Genomic DNA, 10,672 nt, shown 5'->3' with positions numbered 1-10,672 from the left:
CTGCTCTTTAATGTCATTTTATTTTAAAACTGATACCGTAGTAACTATGATAAGAATCCACACTTTTCTCTGTCGACTTTTATTTTACTCTTTAAAATTACTATCCTCGTGAAGATGAAGATTTAATTTTCTTCAGTTGTCTATTCCGACCAGAATCCTAATTTTTGATCTTGATTTCTTAGAGTCTTCTCCATCTTATCAAATTGTGGGAGTTATCAAGTTTATGCAGATCCGTACACACTTGAATCCATCATAATCATTACAATTGAGATTCTTCGACTCCCATTTATTTTTTTAATCACAATCTGATCTTTTGATTCTCCAAGTTCTCCTAAATTCTCTCGAGCTGACGTGTCCGATTCCAGCACGACAAGTGGAAGCGAGGGACGCATGGGAAACTATGTAAATTGAATTATAGCCATTACACGTGGGAATGGGAATGCGGAGGAGGAAAAGATAGTGAGTTGGAGAAGGACACGTCAGCTAAGAGAGCGATTGGGATTACGGTAGCCATAGATTGGAATTGAAGAGTTAAGAGATTTTGGATTGAAAAATCGGACGGATCACAATGAAGGATTTTGTTTGTAGTGTTAAGTGAACAAATCAGAATTCATAGCTCTGAAATCCGAGAACAAGGAGTTGTTGAGGTGCAAAAACGAGAATGGGCCCAATAGGATTATTGGCGGTAGGAAGGATCAACTGGACCATCCAAAACTTCACTTTTTCCGAAGTTGAACGGAAACAGCAAAATCACATTTATAGTTAGTACGAAGCAGACTTGCTCTATCAAATAAATTCTTCAATAGGGATCCGTCGAATCCTCATATGATGATGAGATTTTTTAACTCCTCGATCCTAATCCATCTCTACCGTATCCCATTCGCCCCTCTGATTGACTTGTCTGCCAATCAGAACTCAGATTTCAGGTTCCAAAAATAGCGGAAGGCATTATTCGAGTTTCAACTTCCGAAGAGCTTTCCATGAATCTAGATTTTTGGATTGTTAGTTGAAACAACTATTTTCATGACAAAGGCCCTCCAAATTTCCCTCCAAATTAGATCTGTTGATGATCCGATCCCTTGACTTTTCAGTTTCGAACATTCCCAATCATATCCGTATCAGTCCCTCAGCTGGAGTGTTCTTCAATCAGCACACGGATTCTGGTCCCAAAAACTCCTGAAGACCGTGTTTAGATTCAAAATTACGAGCAATAACCCAATATACTTCATTTTCGAACAGTTTATCTTCAATCCACACACAAAGTATTGATCCGAGCCCACCGACTCTCCGGTTCAAATCCATCTCTACCGTATCCCAATCAGTCCTCTGTCTACGTGTCGTTTTCTAACTCTTCTTTCTTGAACTCTGCATCTTTTCCTTCTCTTTCCTCTCTCTCTTTCTGGAACGCTCCGCCCCTTTCGACCTATAAATATCGGCAAATTTTTGAGAGAATTCAGTTCAGTCGTGTCCTCCATACCATGTGGACGACACCTCTTATTCTCCTTCTTCTTTCATTCTACGGAATTTCTTCTGAAATCATCCCTGATGATCCTGGATTCGTCGATCACCTCTTCAATGGAATTATTCCACCGAGAGCTCATTTCCACGGATTCGTCGCCCAGGATAACAATCGAGAAGTCGTTGAGAAGTTCCTTGTCCGTGTGACTCGTTCAATCGAATCCAAAGATGCATCAATCATTGGTGGACTATTCCAACCTGGATTCATCTTCAAAGGATGCAAGGGAACATACAACAAGCGTGAGTTTTGAGAAGATCATGTAACCAGAAACTAATTATTTCAATTTCAGAACAAGTAATCGGAATGATCAGTCAGATTCCAGCTGGCACCAATTTCCATTTCGTCTTGAAGACAGTCGAGGATGACGGAGACTCCATCAAGTACTCTGTATCTGTATCCGGATTCGGGCCATCTCCATTGGAAGCTGAGTTCACTTTGAACAAGGTCGACCAACAATTGCATTGCGGAAGAATTCCAGCCTGCCAGAAGACCCACTTCCACGGATTCATTAGTCAGGAATCAGCCAAGGAAACTGTGACAAACTTCTTGACAAAGCTGGAAATTGCGTTCAAATCAAAGGACACCAACTCGATTACCAACTTCTTTAAACCATCTTTCGTCTTCGTTGGATGTATGGGAACATACAACCGAGAGCAATCAATTGAGCTGATTCAAATGATTCCCTCGGATTCAAAACTCAATTATTCATACAAATCAGTTGAAGACCTCGGAGAAACTATCAAGGCTAATGTATTGGCAAGTGGATTCAAGAGTTTCCACGTGGAATTCGAGTTCGTTTTGAACAAGAAAGATCAACAAATCGAGAGTGCTCGCATGCCAGATTGTCCAAAGAGAAGATTCAATGGAGTGGGTGGAGGTGAAGCTCAACTTGGCTTTTCCTATCAAGAGTCTCCAACAACTGTCATTGAGAGATTCCTCGGCCGTTTGACTCGATCAATTGAAGCCAAGAACGTCAGGGCCATTCTTGACCTCTTACAAGGCGGATTCATGTTCAAGGGTTGCAAAGACAAATACAATAAATGTAAGTACTTCAAGATATCTGAGATATCCAATCATTAGTAATTTCCAAATTTCAGATAAAATCGTCGATATTATCACCCGAATCCCAAATGGAACCAAGTTCACCTTCACTCTCAAGACCATCAAAGACCTTACATACACCATCAAATTCGCTGTCGATGTAACCGGATTCGGACCATCCACGATTCCAGCTGTATTCGTTTATAACAAATGGGACAAGCGTTTGCGATCTGGAGACATTGTGGGCTGCCCAGGCCGTCGTTATTTCGGATTCTATTGAGATGTGTCTTCTTTTCAATAAATTTGTCGAACATTCAGTTTTTTTTAATTTCAGATCACAGTTAAAATTAGAACAGATGATTCAAGAATCTTCAATTTCGGAGTTGTTAAGGATCTCCTTTATGATCATGTTTGTTTTCGAGCTCCGTGAAAAAGTTTGTATAACTGACGAGAGTCACATAAAACTGATTGAAAACCAAAAATAAATTAACAAATTTTCGTTAACTTGCGTTTTCTCAAATTGGGAGAATAAGCATTTATTCGATACTCACCAGAAACTCTCTAAATACAAATAATATAATAACACGCATTAAAGTAAAAGCTGTCATTTGGAAAAAATGGAAGATCAGAAGTTCGCGATTCTGATATGGTTTTTCTAAGACCATTATAAGGATACATATTTTTTCATCATACAATTAGATAATGATACATTCGCCCACCTTCTTCATTAACTCGTAAGGAAGCATAGTTTATGACTTTATGATGCTGCACAAGAATTAAACTGGAAAAAACGAAACTTGAACTGACTAAGCACAGTGCTAAAATAACCAAAAAAACTGATTTAGTATTGTTCATAGATAGATTACTTGAAAAATAAATCTAATATGAATTCAGTTTCTACAATACTACTTCTCTTTTCTAATGATCCGATTGTTTACTGATCTGGTTCCCCATTTCCCTCTCAATTCATCCACTCCTGAGGAATCATAGTTTATGAGCATTAAACTGGAAAAAAGAAAGGAGCGAGCGTCTTATTTTATGTTTGGGAAAACAATAAAACGCATTATTTCTGGTTTTATGAGGGAGTACGGTAGATGGGAACAAGGAGGTGGCGATCTGGAAAAGAACACGTCAGCATTACCATGGAGTGAAAAGATCAGAAGATCGTTCAAGGTTACGGTAGATGTGAGATGGAGTCATAAGAATTATCCGGTATACGGTAGGAATGGAACCTTGTCACATTAATCGACAGTACAAAAACCAATGATTAATGCTTAGAATCTTTATTTTTGAATAAAATCAATAGAAATCAGCGAATCTTCTAGCTGGACAGGCGGAAATTCCGCCGGATTTCAACACATGCTTGAAGTGACAATAGACGAATTCAGCATCGATTGGGTCTTTCGAAGGAAGGGAAACGGAGACGGTGTACTCGATTTGTCCTTGGGAGTTGAATTTAGAAGACTTCAGTTTGAATTCCAGGTTGTACTCGGGAGGGATTGAGGTGATCTTCTTGACGGTGTCATCTGGAATAAATAGGAATGAGAAATACAGTCATCTTCTGATTAGTTTTAACCTTTTGTGTATGTTCCTTGACATCCCTTGAAGGTGAATGTATCATCAAAATACTCTCCGATCTTTTTAGGATCACGGGAGCGAATGGTTCGTTTCATGCCGTCCAAGAGTTCTTGCACGATGTAATCTGAACTCAGTGGATCACCTCCGCTTGATCTTCCAATGATGAGATGCGGCGAACGTTCCCCGGATCTTTCAGATTCGCAACTTGGACGACGTCCAGACTTCAAAACGTTTCTGTATGGGCAGAATACAAACTCGTAGTCAGTGTCGGGTTGTGAAAAAACAGTGATTGTGACGGTGAAGATGATTTGTCCCTGGTTGTTCCATACAGCTGTTTTCAGATTAAGTCCGACGGGCAGGAACGAAGGAATCGTAGCAAACTTCTCGATGACGTCAGCTGAAATGTAGAGATTGAAATTAGAAATTGACAGAATATGTCAAAGAAAGTGACAATCTTCGGACACTGCTCACCTTTGCTGTATACTTCAGGACAGCCTTGGAAACGGAAATTATCGTCGAAGAGTTTGGCCAGTTCAGTAGCATTACGATCGTCAATCACTTGTCTCATTTGTTCGATGAATTTGGACATGATCGAGTTCGGGTCTTCTGGTTGGGCTCCAACAAACGAGTTTCCGTGGAAATGAGCCCTCGGTGGAATGTTTCCAATGGTGTCGTGAGCAATGAATCCGTGGAAGTGGGTCTTCTGGCAGGCTGGAATTCTTCCGCAATGCAATTGTTGGTCGACCTTGTTCAAAGTGAACTCAGCATCTAATGGAGATGGCCCGAATCCGGATACAGATACAGAGTACTTGATGGAGTCTCCGTCATCCTCGACTGTCTTCAAGACGAAATGGAAATTGGTGCCAGCTGGAATCTGACTGATCATTCCGATGACTTGTTCTGAAATTGAAATAATTAAGTTTCTGGTTACATGATCTTCTCAAAACTCACGCTTGTTGTATGTTCCCTTGCATCCTTTGAAGATGAATCCAGGTTGGAATAGTCCACCAATGATTGATGCATCTTTGGATTCGATTGAACGAGTCACACGGGCAAGGAACTTCTCAACGACTTCTCGATTGTTATCCTGGGCGAGGAATCCGTGAAAATGAGCTCTCGGTGGAATAATTCCATTGAAGAGGTGATCGATGAATCCAGGGTCATCCGGGATGACTTCAGAAGAAATTCCGTAGAATGAAAGAAGAAGGAGAATAAGAGGTGTCGTCCACATGGTATGGAGAACACGACTGAACTGAATTCTCTCAAAAATTCGCCGATATTTATAGGAGGAAAGGGGCGGGGTGTTCCAGAAAGAGAAAGAGAGAAAAGAGAAAGAAAAGATGCAGAGTTCAAGAAAGAAGAGTTAGAGAGACAGAGTGACTGATTGGGATACGGTAGAGATGGATTTGAACTGGAGAGTCGGTGGGCTCGGATCAATACTTTGAGTGTGGATTGAAGATAAACTGTCCAAAAATCAAGTTTACTTTGTGATTTCCTGTAAATTCTGGATCTAGCAGAGTCTTTCGGAGTTTCTGGAGTCGGAAATCCGTGCTCTAGTAGTTGTTGCACACTTCAACTGAAGCAACCATAGAAATACGATTGAGAAGGATCGAAACTGAAAAGTCAAAAGATCGGATCATCATCTGAACCAATATGAAGTGAGGGGGTCTTCGTCATGAAAATAGTTGATGCAACTAACAATCCAAACATCCAGTTTCATGCAATGCTTTCCGGAAGTTGAAATTTAAATATGGCCTTCCACTGTTTCTGGAATCTGAAATGTGTGTCCGAATCAGTTTGTTACTTATTGTAATTTCTGTATTTTCAATTCATGAAAACGGAAAACATTCCTCCTGAGTGGTTATGCTAGTCTACTGAAACCTAAAGGCTGAACTCGCGATGTTTTTTACAATGTTCAACTTCGGAAAAAGTGAAGTTTTGGATGGTCCAGTTGATCCTTCCTACCGCCAATAATCCTATTGGGCCTATTCTCGTTTTTGCCGCACCTCAACAACTTCTTGTTCTCGGATTTCAAAGCTATGAATTCTGATTTGTTCACTTAAAACTACAAACAAAATCCTTCATTCTGATCCGTCCGATTTTTCAATCCAAAATCTCCTAGCTCTTCTATTCCAATCTATGGCTACCGTAATCCCAATCGCTCTCTTAGCTGACGTGTCCTTCTCCAACTCACTATCTTTTCCTCCTCCGCATTCCCATTCCCACGCGTAATGGCTATAATTCAATTTACATAGTTTCCCATGCGTCCCTCGCTTTCACTTGTCGTGCTGGAATCGGACACGTCAGCTCGAGAGAATTGGTGGGATTGAAGAATCAAGAGATCAGATTGTGATTATTTAACAAATAAAAGCGGGAATGGAAAGATATCAATGAGTTGTAGAGCGACACGTCGGCTCGAAAAGGGTCGAACGGGATACGGTAGAGATGGATTCGAACTGAAGAGTCGGGTTGTTCGGATCATCACCTTGAGTGTGGATTGAAGAAAAACTGTCTGAAAATTGTATCTGCCCATTTTTTCATGTATCAACTGCACTGCGGCCAATTAAAGGAAGGACTATCATTCAGAAAAATAACTGATCAGAACATGTTCGAATAACTCATTGCACCTTACAATTAGTTACATTTTTTTATATCTTCTCCTGGAATGCTGAGGTCAGCATTCGCAAACACAGGTTATAAATTCTTATTTCTGATGCTAGATTCTCAACTTCGGAACAGATCACAGTGTTTCAGTGATAATTGGAGAATGTCAGATAAGGACCTCAAAACGTTAACAGTTGTTTTTTAATCAGATTTCTGTATTTCCAAGTTTTAGAATTCAAACTATCTGTTCGCGTTCGATTATCTCGTTCGCTTTCATGAAGTCCTACACAGGTTCTCAATGAAATGCCCGAATAAGATCGACACCCCGTTTCCACTTCGATTCCATGTTCATCCTACCGTACTTGATCCATGAGCGCTGGCGTGACCTGTACTAACTAACCACCGTTCCTCCCCCGCGTTACCATTTCCCGGTGAAATAGCTATAATTCGATTTACATAGTTTCCCAAGCACCGGTCGCCCCCTCGGATCCATCTCTACCGTATCCCGTTCGACCCTTCTTGAGCTGACGTGTCGCTCTACAACTCGGCATATTTTCCCTCTCTTTTCTCTCTTTCTCTTTCTGGAACGCTCCGCCCCTTTCCGCCTATAAATATCGGCGAATTTTCGAGAAAATTCAGTTCAGTCGTGTTCTCCATACCATGTGGACGACACCTCTTATTCTCCTTCTTCTTTCATTCTACGGAATTTCTTCTGAATTCATCCCGGATGACCCTGGATTCGTCGATCATCTCTTCAATGGAATTGTTCCACCGAGAGCTCATTTCCACGGATTCCTCGCCCAGGATAACAATCGAGAAGTCGTTGAGAAGTTCCTTGCCCGTGTGACTCGTTCAATCGAATCAAAAGATGCATCAATCATTGGTGGACTATTCCAACCTGGATTCATCTTCAAAGGATGCAAGGGAACATACAACAAGCGTGAGTTTTGAGAAGATCATGTAACGAGAAACTAATTATTTCAATTTCAGAACAAGTAATCGGAATGATCAGTCAGATTCCAGCTGGCACCAATTTCCATTTCGTCTTGAAGACAGTCGAAGATGACGGAGACTCCATCAAGTACTCTATATCTGTATCCGGATTCGGCCCATCTCCATTGGATGCTGAGTTCACTTTGAACAAGGTCGACCAACAATTGCATTGCGGAAGAATTTCAGCCTGCCAGAAGACCCACTTCCACGGATTCATTGCTCACGAAACCATTGGAAACATTCCACCGAGATCCCAATTCCACGGAAATTCGTTTGGAAGATTCGGTTATTTCTATTGATTCTATTCAATAATAAAGATTCTAAGCATAAAACATTGGTTTTTGTACTGTCGATGCTTCGTAATGTTGACGTAGTCTCTTCCAGCTCACCACCGCCTCCTTCCCATCTACCGTACTCCCTCATAAAACCAGAAATAATTCGTTTTCGTCATAAAATAAGACGCTCGCTCCTTTCTTTTTTCCAGTTTAAGGCTCATAAACTATGATTCCTCAGGAGTGGATGAATCGAGAGGGAAATGAAGAACCAGATCTGTAAACAATCGGATCTTCAGAAAAGAGAAGTAGTATTGTAGAAGCCGAATATGTATTCGATTAGTTTTTGAATTAATCTTGCTTTGAACAATTCTAAATGAGTTTTTTTGGATTGTTGTAACTCTAGACTCAGAAGAAGGGTGCATTTCGAGAGCTCACTGTCAATCATCCAGATTTTACAGTACAACACAGCCCGAGCCCTGCGTGATAATCCCTTTTACTGAAGCACGCAGTGGCGTGTTTTACTTTAACTCATAATTTTCACGTGTTCATTTCTTCTGTACACGTTCAACTATCATAATTCAAATTTCATTTATTCTCACTCTCAGAAAAGTCAACTTCTCAAGCACAAGCAACTTCTATGAGGACGACACATCTTATTCTCCTTCTACTGTCGTTCCTCGGATTGTCTTCTTCCTTTGGGCCAGATGATCCAGAAGTTCAACTTTACATGGAACACGGTTCACCGAAAAGCAGTTTACGACAACTTGGTCCGAATGACGCTCGATCAGTTGTTGAGAAGTTCCTCGCTCGCATGACATCATCGATTGAATCGAAAGACACCTCTATAATCGATGGTCTCTTCCAACCTGGTTTCATCTTCAAAGGTTGCAAAGGAAGTTACACAAAACGTTAGTTCCAATAGGATTCTTTAGCTCTAGCTCTCATTTTTTCTGTTACAGAACAAGTCGTGGGAATGATCTCCCGAATCCCAGCTGCTACCAGGATTGATTTTGTCCTGAAGACTGTTGAGGATTTCGGAGAATCCATCAAGTATACTGTAACTGTATCCGGATTCGGGGAATCTCCATTGGAAGCAGAGTTCACTTTGAACAAAATCGATCAACAGTTGCAGAGCGGAAGTATTCCAAAATGCAAGAAATCCTTCATCAGACGTTCACAACTTCCCGTCCGTCATGACCCTAATCACACTTTCCGCAATATCGTTCGCCGTTTGAATATAGTCATTGCATCTCGTGACACCACATCCATCTCCAAACTTTTCGACAAAAATTTCGAGTTCACATCGTGTCCGCAAGTCTATAATCTAGGTACAATATACGTTTCTGTGGATACTAATCTTCCTTTTTCAGCACGCTTTATCGTAGACATTATCAATCTTCCTTATAATATTGAAGTCACTTACAAATTGATTCATTCGAAATGGACTGAAGAAGGATTTATCGAGGGATATGTATCAATTAATATTCCAAAAATCGGCTCCCTTCATGCTACATTTGTTTATAATCCAGAGAGAAAAGTGTTGATGTCTGGAAAGAAGGATTGTGAGACTTCGAGAAAGTTCGGAGGCTCGAAGAGAGCACTTTTAGCCAATAGAAAAGAAACTAACTCGACAAAAATCGTTGAGAGATTTCTGGATTCATTGAAGGAGATCGTTGAAACCAGGGATCCAGGCAATATTGGAACAATCCTCGACGATGAATTTCTCTTCAGAGGATGTCGTGGACACTATAACAAAAGTGAGTTGAGATACTAGAGTAGACATTTCCTGTCTTTTTTTAATCTTTTAGATGAAGCCTCAAAGAAAATCAGCTCAATCCCTGTCGAAGAATTTCTGGAATTCGAATTGAAATCTACAAAATACAATTCTGAAAAAGGACAAATCGAGTTCATTCTATCAGTCTCTTTCCTCTCGAAGAATCCAATCGAGGCTGAATTTGTCTATTGTCCATACAAAAACGTGCTGAAATCTGGGAAAATTCTTAGATGTCCTGCTGAAAGATTTCAAAAATTGAACTAACATGTTTCTGAAAAAATTATTAAAGTTTTTTGAATAACGGTATGTTCTCGTAGTGATGATAATTTCTGTTTGAATTCAGAGTCCAAAAACCCCATATTCGAGTTTCAGCAAAATATTTTAAGAGTCTAGTAATCGAAGATCAAAACACAGTGTTCTGAATGATAGATCCTAAATTCTAATCCTGGAATCTAGAGTTCTAGGTTCATAATAGAAATTTCGAAATTCAAAAGTAATGGTCCCGGGGACAATCATTCAGGATCTTGGATCTGAAGTATAATTCAGGAATAAATAAGAATCCAAGCAAAATTCCTGTTTGAAATCTCAGATCTTAACTCCAGAAACTATATTATAAAAAGAGATCTCAAAACTCAAAACCCATTGTATTCTTCAGATTTTGAAATTATCGGTATGGAATTCAAACACCTAAATATTGAATTCATTTGTGAAAGTCTGTTTTCCTATTTGTATCCAATGAATGGCTCACTTTTCCGTAACTCTGATCGATCTTTTTATTCCTCCATCTATCATTCATCACTGATAATAATGTATTCACTTCCAGCTCACCACCCCCACATCTCCATTTCCTACAGTACACCATCATAAAATATATCATTTGATTAGCAT

General features: G+C 40.0%; 4 protein-coding genes across 4 annotated transcripts; 3 read left to right on the top strand and 1 right to left on the bottom strand.

Annotated features, from left to right (window-relative positions):
- Positions 1-1,478: 1,478 nt before the first annotated feature.
- GCK72_001159 (uncharacterized protein) lies at positions 1,479-2,840 on the top strand (the record flags this gene model as incomplete). The annotated part of the gene is made up of 3 exons (XM_003111080.2): positions 1,479-1,758; positions 1,809-2,561; positions 2,617-2,840. The coding sequence occupies 3 exons, from the start codon at positions 1,479-1,481 to the stop codon at positions 2,838-2,840; spliced, it is 1,257 nt and encodes a 418-aa protein (XP_003111128.2).
- Positions 2,841-3,859: 1,019 nt separating this feature from the next.
- GCK72_001158 (uncharacterized protein) lies at positions 3,860-5,369 on the bottom strand (the record flags this gene model as incomplete). The annotated part of the gene is made up of 4 exons (XM_003111264.2): positions 3,860-4,086; positions 4,137-4,535; positions 4,610-5,038; positions 5,090-5,369. The coding sequence occupies 4 exons, from the start codon at positions 5,367-5,369 to the stop codon at positions 3,860-3,862; spliced, it is 1,335 nt and encodes a 444-aa protein (XP_003111312.2).
- A 2,033-nt stretch (positions 5,370-7,402) lies between these two features.
- GCK72_001157 (uncharacterized protein) lies at positions 7,403-8,034 on the top strand (the record flags this gene model as incomplete). The annotated part of the gene is made up of 2 exons (XM_003111039.2): positions 7,403-7,682; positions 7,733-8,034. 2 exons carry the CDS (start codon positions 7,403-7,405, stop codon positions 8,032-8,034), a joined length of 582 nt encoding a protein of 193 aa, XP_003111087.2.
- A 613-nt stretch (positions 8,035-8,647) lies between these two features.
- Positions 8,648-10,048, top strand: GCK72_001156 (uncharacterized protein; the record flags this gene model as incomplete). The annotated part of the gene is made up of 4 exons (XM_053722858.1): positions 8,648-8,918; positions 8,970-9,338; positions 9,381-9,767; positions 9,819-10,048. 4 exons carry the CDS (start codon positions 8,648-8,650, stop codon positions 10,046-10,048), a joined length of 1,257 nt encoding a protein of 418 aa, XP_053591503.1.
- Positions 10,049-10,672: the final 624 nt, after the last annotated feature.

The sequence above is a fragment of the Caenorhabditis remanei genome, chromosome I (genome assembly GCF_010183535.1).
Source record: "Caenorhabditis remanei strain PX506 chromosome I, whole genome shotgun sequence".
In the NCBI taxonomy this organism is placed as follows: Eukaryota; Metazoa; Nematoda; class Chromadorea; order Rhabditida; family Rhabditidae; genus Caenorhabditis; species Caenorhabditis remanei.
This window is presented reverse-complemented; position numbering and strand designations above follow the sequence as displayed.